General features: G+C 41.6%; 2 protein-coding genes across 2 annotated transcripts in view; one reads left to right on the top strand and one right to left on the bottom strand.

The window, feature by feature from the left end:
• LOC130574197 (uncharacterized) overlaps nucleotides 1-9,909 on the top strand; it is a 66,743-nt gene extending 56,834 nt beyond the window's left edge. Inside the window, exons 61-72 of the mRNA XM_057367262.1 lie at nucleotides 209-393; nucleotides 976-1,068; nucleotides 1,383-1,587; nucleotides 2,483-2,670; nucleotides 3,376-3,473; nucleotides 3,860-4,044; nucleotides 5,080-5,282; nucleotides 5,720-5,906; nucleotides 6,554-6,663; nucleotides 7,068-7,187; nucleotides 7,560-7,699; nucleotides 9,849-9,909. Of these exons, the coding sequence (XP_057223245.1) occupies nucleotides 209-393; nucleotides 976-1,068; nucleotides 1,383-1,587; nucleotides 2,483-2,670; nucleotides 3,376-3,473; nucleotides 3,860-4,044; nucleotides 5,080-5,282; nucleotides 5,720-5,906; nucleotides 6,554-6,663; nucleotides 7,068-7,187; nucleotides 7,560-7,699; nucleotides 9,849-9,864 (1,730 nt within the window). The 3' untranslated portion in view covers nucleotides 9,865-9,909. The remainder of the gene's footprint in view (nucleotides 1-208; nucleotides 394-975; nucleotides 1,069-1,382; nucleotides 1,588-2,482; nucleotides 2,671-3,375; nucleotides 3,474-3,859; nucleotides 4,045-5,079; nucleotides 5,283-5,719; nucleotides 5,907-6,553; nucleotides 6,664-7,067; nucleotides 7,188-7,559; nucleotides 7,700-9,848) is intronic.
• An 896-nt stretch (nucleotides 9,910-10,805) lies between these two features.
• The window catches only part of RMI2 (RecQ mediated genome instability 2), a 5,956-nt gene continuing 1,208 nt past the window's right edge, over nucleotides 10,806-15,553 (bottom strand). The window contains exons 3-4 of the mRNA XM_057367261.1: nucleotides 15,289-15,551; nucleotides 10,806-14,797 (exon numbers count right to left, since the gene is read on the bottom strand). Of these exons, the coding sequence (XP_057223244.1) occupies nucleotides 14,649-14,797; nucleotides 15,289-15,551 (412 nt within the window). The 3' untranslated portion in view covers nucleotides 10,806-14,648. The remainder of the gene's footprint in view (nucleotides 14,798-15,288; nucleotides 15,552-15,553) is intronic.

Below are 15,553 nucleotides of genomic sequence, written 5' to 3'. Positions count from 1 at the left end.
ACAAACGTGTATTTGTAACTAATTCTCAAGCCACAGAGGAGAGATCAAATCCTGACACTGATGTAATTTTTCCTGTTTATCTCGTCTGTTTTTTTTTCCTCTACACCTAACACACAGATTGATCACCTAAGTAATTAAAAGCTGTCTTTGAAACAATGTCTGTCAGTGTTGTTCCTGTAAATGAAGTTCTCTCTTTTCATTCCCTAAGGGGATTTGGAAGAAGGATTGGAAATCAGTGCTTGTTCTGATGGGCAACAGAAGGCTGCCATTAACACCTAYCTCAGCATCAATGGTGAAAGGCAGGAAAATGTGGGACAGGTGACTCTAGCAGCCGCTAATGGAAGCTTGGATTTTCTGGCTCATGGATGTGGAGATCCAATTCTTAAGGCTGAGGTGAGCCCCTTGAGTGGCTGTTAACTGCAGTGTGATTCTCCCAGAATATTGTTTGATTTTTGTCATTTTGATGGAGCACCCTCCACATAGGGTCCAGGTGTGAATTTTGGTGAGTAACCAGGCAAAATTATGCAATTTTTAAACTCATAATAATATTATTTTCACGTTGATGTGAATAGYTACCATGGTGAGAATTAAGAATTCAGCCATACCTAGGAATRGAAAYACAGGACCCTCTCCTAAAGGGTGRATCCTCTGAGGAGGGTAATTAAATRAAAGTGAGAGCAGCARTAACTGCTCARCGAGTTGGTTACAAAATGAATGATTAGAATKCTTGATTGTGCTTTCACTTTTAATAAGGTTTCACATCTCTCTGCTTGGGGGAGGCTTCCTGCTTTTCATTGTTTGACTTCTCTGTTCCCATGTCTATCCATTGAATAGTGCAGAAGTTGTTTCCCCTTGGAAACGTGAGGCCACTGTGGATCTTTGCTGGCATTTGAACTAGTGAGAGCTTTGAATGATTTGGATCAAGAACAAGCAATTTTAAGTAATAAATTCAAGGTTTTAATAATCTTCTCACAGAACAAGCTTAATGAAATTGGGAGCCTTTTGAAARCCAAACTGATAGAAAAGATAAAGAAGTTTGATGGGTACCTGTGGAGATTCAGGAGATCAGTAAGTATCTGTACATCATCTGTGAAAACACCATGAAGTGTTCATGCAGTGCGAATTAAATATCATTATATTGTCTGCAGCTGTTTTGTTTTGCTCAAACATTTCAGTGATTACTCCTGTGCTGACCTATAACTCATAGAGAGACAAAAAGCATGTTTTATGGTAGATAAAAACACTGAAAACACCATGTTTTATGGTAGATCCTGTATTTCTGCACCACCACTGAGGAGTCAGAACTGCTTTGCAATGAAGTCAAAGCTTTGCTTGAGATCACTGTGTGTTTTGAAATTGCTTCTTTTTTGGAACCACTGTAGGTGCAGCACATTGGTTTCCTGTCTGAAGCAGCTGGCTGGCCTTCTCTGGCCTTGCAAAAGGCAGCAGGATTCCTGCACAGTGCAGGCAGAGCTGTCACTCACGTGTGGAAGCAAAGTGGAATYGGGCACATTCTGAGAAGCAAGATCCCACTTTACCTGGAGAAAATTCAAGATGTTGTCCAGCAAATGCAGAAAGAATTACAAAGTAAGCAAAAYGGGAGTAATAGGGACAGTGTTAGTGCAGAGCAAACCAAACTTAACTGTAAACTATAAAACATACTGAACAGCACAGAGGTTTCTATTTTGATCTGGCAAAAAGTGCTGACCTTGGCTCTTAGTGCACAGAGTGGGAACCTTGATGCAATAAGCTCTGAGCAGGCTCTGTGTGAGCACCTTTCTAATGAAATCAGTGGTGAGGCTTTCTCTCGGTCACAGGAGGCTGGGTTCAGTCGGATGAGAACAAGAGTCCTTGATTCCTAAGCTGAATTATTTCTGCTAACAGTTCCTTGGCAAGCCTTTCCTCCCAAAGGGCTGTTCATATCCATCCTTGAGTTTTTAATGCTTGTACTAATCAGATTTCACTTGATCTGTTTTTTTCCAAGCCTATCCAGTAGCCACTAATTTACTGTTCAGCTGGACTGTGGCCCAGATTGAAACCTTTGAGAAATGTGGTCAGATGGAATTAGCTGCGAGARCCTTCAGTTCTCACAGGGGTAAAAACTCACTTTGCACCACTTAGCTCTAAGCTCTTCCCACTCAATAGCTGGATTTAGTTGGTACACCATGCTTGAAATCAGTTGTGACCAAACTGTCCTGTTGCTCAGCAGGTGCAGTTTGTGCAGCACAGCTCTGATGGTGGCACATTGCAGAGCATCCCTGACATTCCTTTTGGACAACAGTGATGTATTTCTAAGGGGTCAGGCTTAGAGCCAAATGCCTCTTTAAGCTCAAACCTGAGCAATGTGCCTGAGTGCCATGGAAACACAGCTGCCTCTTCCAGCTTTTGTGTGGCCCTCCTTCACTTGTGCTGGAAGTTGAGCAGAAACAGTCACTTTGTACCAAACCAGCTAAAGTTTGTCTCATGRATGTGTTTGCTTCAGAGCCATTAGCCACTTTGAAGGACGCCTACTATGATGTAACCTTGAAGCCACTGGATGAAGTCTGGACAGAGAAGACAGAAGAGTACATCAAGAAAATCCAGGCTTTTTTACCCAAGATTGTAAAAGATGTGTGGCTAATGGAACCAATCCAGGTGGCATTAAAGGTTGTGAAAGCAGGCATGGATATGGTTGGTATAACTCAGTTCTCAGTTTTTAATGGTTTGAAAGACAAGGCCTACAAGTTTAAGTCTCAGCTTTGAACTGTGGATACACAAAATAGTTGACTGTTTTTCTTTCTGGAAACAGGGCAGTTGTCTTTCCATGTATTAAGCTTGTGCACAGCTTATCGACTGCTGTTGAAATATTTGTCAGGCTTTGAAAGCAGTACTTTTCCAGCTAGAGGAGAGGTTGTTTTATTAGTTCTGGTTGAAATCATAGSAGCAGTAATCTGTCATTCATGAAGATGAATTCTTTTTATTTTACTTTTTTTTCTTCTACAGAGAGGAATTCTGATCCCAATAAACAGTGTATAAGTAAATTTGTGCTCTTCCAGTTGAAATGAAAAGCATGAAAGATATGAAGCTAATTCATATTAACGAAGTCCAGTTATTAACCAGTCCTTTCCAAGCTACTGAAGCACATTAACTTAGTGAAGTAATGGTATACTTTAGTGTTATTTAGGAAGAATGTATTTCTGTCCATTATTTGTTGTTGTTGTGACTAGAGTCTGTCCTGTGGATATTGACTTCTGCATGATAAGATGCTGTGAGGCAAGGTGGAAAAGGTGAAACTAAAGTAGTCTTTCACTTACTATTGATTTAAAACTCATTTGGAAGTACTGCCCTGCCCTGAAGCTATACTGAAGTTGGTTTTATAATCTATCTCTATGACAGGCTACACAGCAGGTGCTCAGGTGGGCAGAGGCCAYGTTTTCCAGAGCTGTGAGCAAGATCCGGAAGCCATTACTGAATCTTTACAGTTTTTCACCCAGGTAACTGGTAACTGGTGTATTTGCAGGATCCTGGCTCTGGGCAGTGTTTTAAATGGATATGTGCATAGTTAGTCTTCCTGTCAGTTTGCAGCTGAGGGCTCTGGACAGCCGCCCAACCACTCTTCGCATTGGGCACATCACACCCTAACGTTCATTTCTATGCCAGGCCCTACCGCCTTTGAAAGGAGCTGCTGGGARCAAACAGGGTATCAGTAACTGATAACTGGCCTGAGATGGCCTGGGGCAGTGCAGCTCGTGGCCAGAGTATGGCTGTTTTGCTTTTCTAACCACACTACAGTTCTTACGAATATTTCACTTCCACATTTCTAATAATAAAGCATTTCATCAGTTCAGAAGATAAGGGGTGTACTGTTTGTATTCTACAGGAACTGTTCGGTGGCAGCAAAACTGCCAGTACTGCCTAAAGCAGACCTGTCCCTGCAGCTGGCAAATGTTACCAGTTACCTCATTGGAGAAAAATTGATGAGGCCTCTGCAAGACCTCTACAATCTCAACATACTTGCAGAGTATTACAGATTCAAACGGAGGATGATGGAGAGCCCCTTTGAATGTAAGCCCTTTCAAAGAGCTSCTTTGTTTTTCTAACTGGGTCTATTTCCACTCAGTTTTTAATTTCATAAATCATATTTGTAATAGTGGTTTACATCGAGATGGTTGCTAATGAATAATTTTCCTATAAACTTACATATAGTATTTCTTGTAAGACAGTAGTGGTATGTGTAAGATCAGCATTCTGGGCAAAGCTGACATGCAGTAACACTGCTCTACTTAATATTCATGCAAATTTTGCAATTCCACACTTCCTACTCTTGAGACTGGAAATCAGCAGGTGCTATTTATCTGCCTTGTCCATATCCCTTGTGAGTTGATACCATGGTTCAGTGCCCGTCATACCTGTTGGCTCTGTGTCCTGGCATGGAGGCTTGGAGGCTGGTGACTTCATCTCTGCTGCCTCTAGGATGAGCAAGCTCAGCCCTTCCAAAACTTCAGAGACAGTATTGCCTGTAAGAGGATTGCTAAATGCTAAAGGAATGCTCTAATGGTCCCAACTGTCCCTTGGCTTTTCCAGAAAACCCTATTTAGCAGTTTCCTTCCAGYAGACAGACACAACAGAGGGCTGTGAAAGTAGGTCCTAGTGACCAAATAATCTGAGTGACGTATCTGCAGAATTTCCTGGACTACAGCTGTGTGATAAACTGGTTTGGAAGTATTGTTTTTAGAGACAATTAATATTCTTGTGTTTTATGCATAAGAATGTAGTGTGTGTGYGTTTGTAAATATGACTATCAAGCAGTATGATAAATCAAGATAAGCTCTGAATCCCAATTCAAATTTCTCAGTTTTAGGGCACTCAGGTAAATCTAGAACAAAAACTAAATAATTAAACTGCTTTGTTTCTGAGAAAATATTTGTTGCAGAGCAACTATAGTGTAACTAATTAAAATGTAAAYGTAGTAATATCAGTGTAATAAAAAAGTTGGGAAATTATTCTAAGAGTATGCCAGAAAGAAGATCTGTGTGGGTATGCACAGCATTTACTGCTCTGTGAAAACTCAGATGTTTCTTCTGAAATGCCATTCTCCAGATCATGCTATTTTAGTGGGAACCAAGCATCTYGTGACTTTTGATGGAAAAATGTATGATTTGGCATCAAAGTGCAGTGTGCTCCTTGCCAAGGATTTTGTTCACAATGCTTTTACTGTCATACTAAATGAGGAAACTAGGAACTCAAGATCACTGTATGTGGAGATGAACCAGACTGTGATCAGTATCTACCCACGACTAAAGGTAGGAGGAGCAAGTCAAAACGTTTTTTATTTGTGGCAGAAATTTTCTTCAACTGACCAAAAAAAAAGTTTTTGAAGTATTAATGCTCAAAACATAGATCAGAAGCATTCTCAGACAAGGGCTTTAAATWAACCACTTCTTAAATAGAAAATACRTCTCCAAAACAAAACCAGTTTAACTCAGGGTTTAACTTTAAGGGCTGCCTCTTCGCTCTCTATATGAAAGAAACCTTTCAACTTTCCTCTGAYAGTGTCTAAGGGAATGGCAGTGAGAGGGAGGCTTTGTGTTTTCTGATCTTTCAGAAATTTAACACAACCCTGTTCTTGCCTAATTCTGGACTAAATTGACCTCATCCTASCTGCAAATCCACACTGAGCTTACCTGGAACAGAACTTCCACTATGATAGATCTGAAATTGCATTTTCATTTTAAAACAGATATCCAAGATGTATAACTTCTCCCTTACGGAAGAGAACTGCCAAGTATTGGATCAATCCCTTGAAAATACCACAGATTCAAGGCGACAAGCCAACAAAATAGAAATATCTGATCAGAAAGGAGTTTCTGTCTCTTGTGACTTTCAGTATGATCTCTGTACTGTCACTCTGGCTGGGTGGCACCACGGTGAGTATCAATCATACAGCTTTTATCAGCTGTTAAGTCACTTTTGCTATCTCTGAATTATCTGTATTACTGGTAGTTACCAGCATCTGTGCTTTCCCTTGCTTTTCCCCCCTCTTCATATACACTCTGAAAACGGCCGTAAGCATTCCCAGTAATTGCCAAATAGAGCATGGAATGCACCATTCCAGTAAGAAGAGCAAGTTACAGGTCACTGTTGATTCAATGCAATAAAGCAGACAGAAATCAGAGGCAGAGTTACTGCAGTCAGCCCAGCCCCAAATCCTGGCTGAGAATCTGTTCTAGAGCAGCTTAGCTTGTCAGACCTGAAAGACAACTACTGAGGGAGGCCCAAAACCGCACAGGGTTTTTGGGATACTTGGAATGCATTCCTGTCCATGCACTCCACCCCACACTATTCTGACTCATCCCCCAAAGATTAGCAGAGAATGGATCTGATGCCTTGCTGTGCTCAGGAGGARGCCATGACCAGCTGAGACATGAGATGGCAATGCAGCCTGGGCAGCTTCCCCTCTTCCACACTGAGCTGAGCTCTGCTGGACAGAATAATCAGAGCCCAGAGACAGCTGCAGTCATTCTCCTGCACCTACTCCTGACAACTACTTTACCCCATTTCTATTTCCTCCCAGGTATTTCAGCTGGGCTTTTTGGTACCAATGATAATGAAGCTGGAAACGAATGGCTGGTGCCTAATGGTTCCTTCACTGACAATGTGCAAGAGTTCACACAGAGCTGGCAGGTAATGAGCTGAGGGGCCTCTGTATGCAGGGCTGCTGAGAACAGAGGGCAATGTCTGACACGGGGTTGGCTTAGATGAACTAAAGCTCGATAGTGAAAACAGCAGCACACTGTAGAGAGTTGGTTCTGCTGTCAGATCTATATAAGAGAACTAGCCAACTACTGCTATGTTAGCAACTAYGCACCAAAATCCTTCAGTGAAAAACAGAATCAATAGAAAAAGGAAACAACATCTAATCAGCAAGGTGCCTCTCAATATTAATGAAAAATAACCRTTAGGGCAGGGTACTGAGCTGCCCATATCTTCCTTGAAACCAGCTCACACKGGAAATCTGAAGAACTCATCCTGCCCTGGTGTGTTAAAAAACCCAAAATCCCCCAACCTCATTAMTTCTGTTTTCCCAGGTGAACAAGTGCAGTCTCGTACCGAAGAAAGAGAAGCCATGTCCAATTACAGCTAAGCAAAACATCTGTAAAGTGTTTTTTGAAGAACCACATTCACTTCTTAGGAACTGCTTCAAAGTTGTAAGTAGAACTCCAGCCAGAAGCACTGTCTTAATTATGTGTCATATTTCCAAGGAGGACACCTAACCACTGCAGGAATATGGAAGTTTAGTCACAGAGAACTAATCCAGAGCCATCTAGGCAGAAAAAGGTGCTYTTATCACCATAAATAGATGTTATTGACAGCCATAGAATAGTGGCATGACTGCAYTAATCTTTAGAACACAGGTGTAGAATTTGGAAACAGAAATAACCTCCTCAMTGTGAGGAAGGGAATAAAGGTTTATGAATGGTCCCAGCCAGGGAGGGGGGAGGAGAACACAACCCCAACCTCTGGCTTTACCAGCACGTGCCCCTGCACCCCACTCCTCTAACCCATCCCTTTGTGCCCAGGTGGAACCCAAGCCATTCTACACCATGTGTACCCAGGACACTTGTAACTCTCCAGCCATGGGGGCTGCCTGCAGCTTAGCAGCAGCTTTTGTTCATCTRTGCAACCGGAATTTTGTCCCTGTGGAAATCCCACCACAGTGGTAAGTTTCATTTCTCCTCCCCACTCCCTGAATATGCTGACTGCGTTGCTCCAGACTTAAATGTCTGTAATTCAAAAACACTTGAGAAAATAAAACTAATGACTCTGACTGTGGGAATGAGCAAAACTGATCCTATTCCTGGAAATACTCTTCTTGCTTSTTGCCTACCTCCYSTTCCTGCTGTTCACTCAGCAGCACAGCAGAGCTCATCCACTGCACATTCTCTACCGGCCTTCTTATTTCCTCTTGATTTTCTGTGTAAAAGAGGCAGAAGAATACCTGCAGAATACKGTGTGATGTCTCTAGGAGTTTTTCCTCTTGGATACTATTTCTGGTTCCATCTTTATATGGTTTGAATAATGCATTTGGATTCATATTAACAATACATATTATACAGATGCAAAATACTCAGTGATATATTTTTGTACTTTTCAGTCTCTAATAATGAAAGCTGTCTTTTCAAACCAGATTATCAATACTTGTATTTTAATGCAGTTGTCATCCAGATYGTATTTTTAAGTGGATTCCCGGGATACAGCTAAGAAAGATGAAAAGCATGAATGGAGCACTAGCTTGAAATTTTTATTATTACAATCCTTGCCCACTTCTACAGTTATTGTGCCAATTTGTTACTCATGTTTTGATGAGGGTGCACATTGCTGCAGAACAGCACAGTTCCTGCTCCAAAAGTCACTGGATCCCTCTGTGCTAACTGGAGTTGCATTATTGATACTCATGCCCAAATAGTAATGTACCGTGCAAGATTGCAGTGGAAATATTTACACCAAATAAAGGGCAGAATCATGCAGAAGACTTGATTATGCTTCTGCATTCCTTTTATGCTCCATGCTTTGCTAAGGCTTASTAATGAAAAGAGAGTGAATATATTAATGTATTGAAACATTATTTATKTGCATTTGTAAACTCACTACTACCTCAAGAGTGATTTGCTGACTACAAACTTGTTCATACAAGTACTAGCTGATTTCTTACCCACCAAGGAAGGGAGTAGTATTTGTAGCTGAGTTTGCTGGCCACAAAACAAAACCCCAGAAAATAACACTCATTGTGTCTGTAAGTGCATCACATCAGTCCTGCACACTGCAATATCCTGTGTCAGTATCTGCCTGAGGTGTTCAGTWCACTCAGCTCCTAAGCAGTGGATGATCAGGACATTTCTCAGTAGGATCTCACAGGCAGTGAGTGGTTTTAGTTCCAGTAGCATTATAAACTCTTCAACATATAAATATGAAATATAGAGACAAATTTTGTTAGATCTGAGTCAATTGAATATTCAGATGAAAATAAAGTTTTAGAATGGCTWGGTAGCAGAATGATTGAAGGCAGCTAGTGTAGCTAGTTTACATTATCCCATTTCTGAGGAAAAAGAATGGAATGAAGGTGCATCACAACCCCAGTTAATGAGAACATCCTGTTAAAGAGGCTGTAAAAGAAGTCAGTACATTCATACACATGAATAAACATATTTAAGACAAGAAATACTTCTCTATTTAGCTGATTTTATGGATCCAGTTTTGGACACCATGTTTTACTGAAATTGTGAACCAGTTGAGAACAGTCCTGGGAAAAAAAATGGAAGAGCTGAGGAAAGACATGAGTTAAGTCTGTAAACATGTAAACACTCTAAAGAGAAGGAAGTTGAACAGACCAAACTGCAGTAAGGGAGAATTAGGCTTGACAGTGAAAGACTGTAATGGCTGGGGTACTCACGCACAGTAACCAATAACCAGCCATGGGGTCACGAGAGCAAAACAGAAAGTGGCTGTCAGCAGAAACTACCTCTGCCCTATTTCTTAGAAATTCATGTTTGTCCATGATCTTCCACTGAATAGCTGAACTACCSCAGACCTCATGAACTTTAGAAATAATGTTGCCCTTTTCCACCTCAATATGAATTTATCGAACATGAGAGAATCTTACATCTTTATTTCAGAGTAGCAATCAAAGATAAAACTGTATCTAAAATGCTGGAGTATTTTCCCCACAGCTTTTTGATGTCATAAATATATCTGATGCTATTCTCCCTTCAAACATTTTTTTTTTGTGTTTCATTGTAATGAGAGGTTGCATTACATGTCACTAGTCCTTGCTAACCACTTACCTGGACTTCATCTCTTCTTCCTTTCAGCTTGAGCCAGTTCTGAATGGCAGATACCAGCCCTGAAGATGGAAGAACCCTTTCAGCACCCAAAATAGAACAGTTATTTTAGGTAGACAAGCTAGAGGCAAGAGCGGGGAGAATGACAGAAGTGTGAATGCATTAGTGTGCACTGTGAACACAATGAAGCATATATAGTATAAAAAGAAAGCTTTCCACTCAGAATCCCTGAAGGCAGGAGGAATTGTTTCAGTATATTGACAAGAAACTATAATCAACGAAAAGACATTTGACATGAAAGTATCAGTTACTTTAAATGGATTCTCCTAATCAGTGGCAAAATTGCCTCTCCACAAGCCTTGAACCACTGCACGAATACATTGAAAAGTTGAGAAAAGCTCTCTTCCAGATCAGATTAGTACAAGTGGACTACTTTGTGAAAGTAGCATTATCAGCTCTGAGTCAGCAGAGRTGCTGACTTCTTTTTTCTCCAGAAATGAAACTCCACTGTTCAGTGGTTCTGGAGAAAGTTACCTTTTTTTTTTTTTTTTTCCAGGGAAGTGCTCCAACAGAGGATGAAGATAAAAACAAGATTGTTAAACAATGGAAAGCATTTAATAATTTTTATGCTGGTTGATTTTTCCCTTATTAATTTGTATACTGTTAAACAAGAAACAGACTTCCTGGTTTCTATGCACCAGTGTCACGTTTTCCTTTTGTTACTTTAGAATCCCYTTGTGTTGGGAAAATTTGACCAATACCTATCCTAGTCATAATGCAGCCATAAGGTGTTATAGCTGCTGCTGTGACAGTGTCTCATCTGTTAAATCACTTTCTGTATTGTACGTCACTTGATTTAAAAATTKCATTACCCTTCTCCATAAAGGGCCTGGAATGCAGCTATTTCTTGGTGAAAGGTAACAACACTGCAAAATCCATCCAAATGTCTTTGCATAATACACAAACATTGAAATGATGTTCTGAACTATGACATCATGCTAATAAAACATTTGCCTGCCTATTCTCATGCTGGAGTACATTTTCATTGATTATTTGTAATAATGAAGTTGTACTGACCTAGAGTTGGAACTGGCTGGGTTTGAATGTCTCACCCAGCAGCTGCTCTCTTATCTCATGCAGCTTTTGGCTGCAATCGCTTTCTGAACACTTACCTTCTAGAATGATACAAATCCCAAGTAAAACATGATTCCTACACTAGTCAGGGAAAAAATCCTGCAATTTTTTAGGATACTCACACACATCAGTTGGTGCTGTATAAAACACTAGAAATTAAGTCTTCCTCAGTAATTTCATACCGGGACACCTGTAATGAAGCCAAAATTGTATGAAATATTTCTGGAAGTTAAAGAATATGTATACCAGTTACTGATTAAAAAACCCACATAATTTTCTCCCCAGTCACAGAATGTCACTTCAGTCCCCAGCTCAGCACACCAAATACCTCTGAAAAAGTCCTGAGGTGAGAGTTTCAAGTAAAAYGTCAGCAAGCCCAAGAAAAGACTGAGAAGAGCTCAGTCAGCAATACACAAATACAGGAGTTTAACTACACCCTAACTGCAGAAAGCAAAACTGACCTGGACGCAGACACCAGGTCTCCTAAAGCTGCATATAACTTATCACTGGTGATAAAGAGGCCATTGAACTACCAATAATCATTTTACACTCCAGCCGCTTCACTCAGCCCAGTTGCTCGATATCTCTGAGCTGTTCCCAGGTTCCATCTGTCTGCAGTTCCTGTCTAGATACTCATGAGAGACTCAGGAACTCAGACAGGCCCCCAGACACACCTCAAGTCCTGAAGCTCAGCAGGAGCCAGACCTGGCCTCACTCCTGCCCTGGGGCCATGGGCCAACCCAGACATCTGCTGACCCCATGGGCTGGTCTGGACACCCCACTAACCCAGAGCACCTGCCCRCACGAGTRTATGAATTAGACATCACTTACACTGAGCAGGGCTAACAGAGCCACCATGGAGAAGAAGGTAGGRAAAAAAGGAAAAGAAAAAAMCCCAAACSAACTCCACACTTCATTTTTCCACATGCAGTTCATAATTTGAGTTTAGCACTGATTTATAGCTGTCATGAATAAAGTCTTCATGTTCTGCACTGGCAGCTGTGCCTTTGCTCCATGCCAGCCTGCTGCTGTTAGTGCAAAGGCAAGTGCTGTCACACCTGATCACCAAATACCTTCCCATAAACACWGCAGTATCACAGGCCAAGAGGTCTTTGAACTGTGCAAAACCTTCATGAAGCAATAAAAGCATCCACCCAAACCATCGTTAAGTATGTTTAATTTACTGCATGGTAATGTCTCATCTTGGGAATTTAAAAATGGAGCTAAAACATTATCCTCTACCTAACGGGACACAGCAGCTCCATCCTAAGGCAGCTCCTATCAGCAAACACAAGACAAGGAAGTGACAGAYGGGGATGCAGTGCAGGGTGTCAGCTCAGCACAAAAGATCCCTCAGGYCAACTGAGAGACCTTGCTGATTTCTCCAGGATGTGAAGCCCCGGAAAAGAATCACATTGGAAGGGTTTGATTGAAGCATTACCAGGTCAATCCTTCAGCCTCAGTATTTCAAAACTGGCCTTTTTCCTCTGCACTAGCCCTGGCTTTACCATGACTAAACTTTTAGTAGATTACTGACAATGCTACACATTACTGAACACCTTGACTTAAGTAATCCAAAATGTTCATGCCTCAGATGCAGRTAATGAAGTACATAAGCTATGCTGTCACATGGCAAACACATCAAATCCATTGTATACCTCATGGTTTTACCACCACACAGGAATTTCTGCCAGTAGTGCTGCTGTGAGAGTACTCTGAACACACCTGCCCACACCAGCTGTCTTTGCAGAGCGTGGACAGGTTCATTTGTTCTTCCAAGTGTTTTCAGTGCTTACAACTCTTGAGCAGAACTCCATACAGAACCCCCTGATCTACAAAGCTCATAGAATTTCTGCATACCACATCAACTTAACCCCTTAAACAGTGGTACAAAGAGCCCAGCTTTAACCTCCTCCTCCACGCAGGGATAGAGAAGACACTTATCCTGTAACTTGTCGGGTACGTGCTCTGCTGYACAACAACAAAACTCATAAACCCATGTTCTACTCGGGTAGAAAGTGAGACACAAGTTAAGGTGAAAAAAAAAGGAGAATTCCCAGTACCCAGCAGAGCCCTACAATGCCAAACTATGGAAATCCAGAGACAAGGCCCTTCACTGCCACCAATAAGCAGCATCAGCCTCTCATAGTATGAAGCACAGCTGAGCTGTGAGTCAAAGACATCTCCAAGCAGTCTTTTGTTTAGTACAACACTGACCCTGGCTACATGTGTCTTTTGCTTTCAATTCCTAGGAAAACAATTTTTAATATGAACCAGTTGCCAGCCAATATGCTGATCACATGGATTATTTCTGAAAGGCTACAGCACTCCACAAGTGGGTTTTTTTTTCTGTAATTAAAACAATAAACAAAYCCAGACTGCAAAAATTCTTTATCTCTGTATGTTTTGGCATTTCATCAGCAGGGTCTCAAGAGCACAGGACTTCCACTATCCAACTCCCTGTGATGTGGTCTGGTTTGGAATAYCAAACTCAAGGCTAAAATAGTACACTGAAATCCAGTCCTTAGTCCACAAAAACCTCAATTCTTCAAAGGACACTATTTATTTAGTTTCCACAAGTTTTGAAAACCTAATGCCACGATTTAAAAATGTAATTACCACCATTTGATTCTCATCTTAAACTGCAGAGCATTCAATCAGACTGTCTTCCTTTCCTATATGAATGTTCCTATATGTTCCTAATTAACATAACTCCATTGCTGGACAATACAGTCCCCAATCACAAAGTCATTCCACACAGATAATGCAATACATTCTCCAGGATCCAAATTCTCTTTAGACAAGACAGAAAATAAAAAGTAGAAATATTTCTACTTTTCAAAGGTTTCTTGGTTTAATTTCAGTTCTTCTTTCTCTGAAAAAAAACCATGAAAGAAAGACAAGAATAAAATATAATTTAGAGTGATTTAAATAGCTACAAATAGCATACATTGGAAKAAAAACCTTCAAACAAAAAAAGGCACTTAGGAGCAGAACACTTGTTTCTGGAAGTTAAAAACATTTGCATCTTGAATCTGGAGAACCTATTCCAGCGAATCCTGCATCACATCTTTTCAGTAACTTCACTTTACTGGAATGGAGGGCTCATCACCATACCACTTTCAGTATTTCAGAAACTAGAGAGGTATTTTAAGTACAACACACTGTTAACGGTTACCAAGAGACACCTGGCTTACAAATAGTTTACAGACATGGTGATTACTGAAAGAGAAAACACAGGTGAAAATGATATTTCCAACCACAGTCTAAATGGAAGAGAAAACACAGGTGAAAATATTTCCAGCCACAGTCTGAACAGATTCAAACATGTTTTGCCATCATGCCAGGTACTGGGCTGTGCAGCCCTTGCTGCCACAAACACCCTGCTGAATGAACAGCTGCCTCAACACCCGCTCCCAGAAACAGCAGCTAACACACAAACACACAGCGTTTTTAATAGCATGGACATCTTACTCAAAACATCAAACAGGTGTTTCTCAAATAAACTGGTACAAAAAGGCACTGAAGACACGAACACTGAGATTATTATCAAATAAGCTCTGGTCCCTACACTTAACTGAGCCAAATTTCTCACTTTGGTTTACTCTAGGAATTGTTACACAGAATAGTCCAATGTTCTGCACCAAAAGCAACAGAAAGAAAATTTCCAGTTCTTTTAGACGGAAAGTAGAAGTATTAGGGGATGACTCTCTGCAAATCCTCCACTTCAAGGTTCCACATATTCTTATGCACGGGATTTTCAGAGAGATCTGTCATCTTTATTGCTCGAAGAACGGGCTCAGGACTGCAGGACCGTACCACACCCATCACCATTACATATTTCCCTAAAAAACAAGTAAGCATTAAATGTAATTAACTTTTATACTGTAATCTTAATTCACAAAGCAAATTATTGAAAGCCAAGTAAACAGTGTGAATTGAAGTTGCCAATACTTGCAAGAAAACTCAAGGAATGATGACTACTTAGAGCTAAATTTCAAGAAGAGGTTTCATTGTCTGTACAATGCCACTTTTATAGCAAATTCAACTAGATTTCTGAATACAGTAAGACTCAAACAAGCACACAATTTGTCCTATTGTAGAAGTGGACAAAGGATAGGTCAGAAGACTGAAAATGTAAGCAATGCGCCTGTTTTGTATTTCAACGCTACTCCAGTTGAACTGGCAGTACTGCTGAGAGGAAGGAAAAAAAAAAAGACAAATCTGTCTCCTTGTTCCGGGCCTCCCGCACTGGGACCGCCCCAGGGATGTGCCGAACCACGTTAGGGCAGGCASAACACCCACTGCCCGTGAGCTCCCCCCCGCCCCGCGGTACCTGCACTGAGGCACGGCCTGCCCTGCGGCACCTGCTCCACGCCCAGCACGGTGAAGGCRCCGCTGCCGTCCTGCAGCCGGGCCGAGCCGCCGCGGGCGCCTCGCTGCACCTCCAGCACCGTGCCCTGCATCCACACGGTYCGCAGGGACAGCGGCGCCCGGCCCGCGGCCGCCCTCCGCAGCTCCCACGTCCCGGCCGCGCCCCGCTCCGCCCGCCGCAGCTGCTCCGCCAGCACCTTCAGCGGCGGGCCCGGCGCCGCGCCGGC

This window comes from Malurus melanocephalus, unplaced genomic scaffold (genome assembly GCF_030028575.1).
Source record: "Malurus melanocephalus ecotype Western Australia unplaced genomic scaffold, MMel_1.1 scaffold_77, whole genome shotgun sequence".
In the NCBI taxonomy this organism is placed as follows: Eukaryota; Metazoa; Chordata; class Aves; order Passeriformes; family Maluridae; genus Malurus; species Malurus melanocephalus.
Note: the sequence above shows the minus strand (reverse complement) of the source record. Positions and strands in the feature narration are given on the sequence as shown.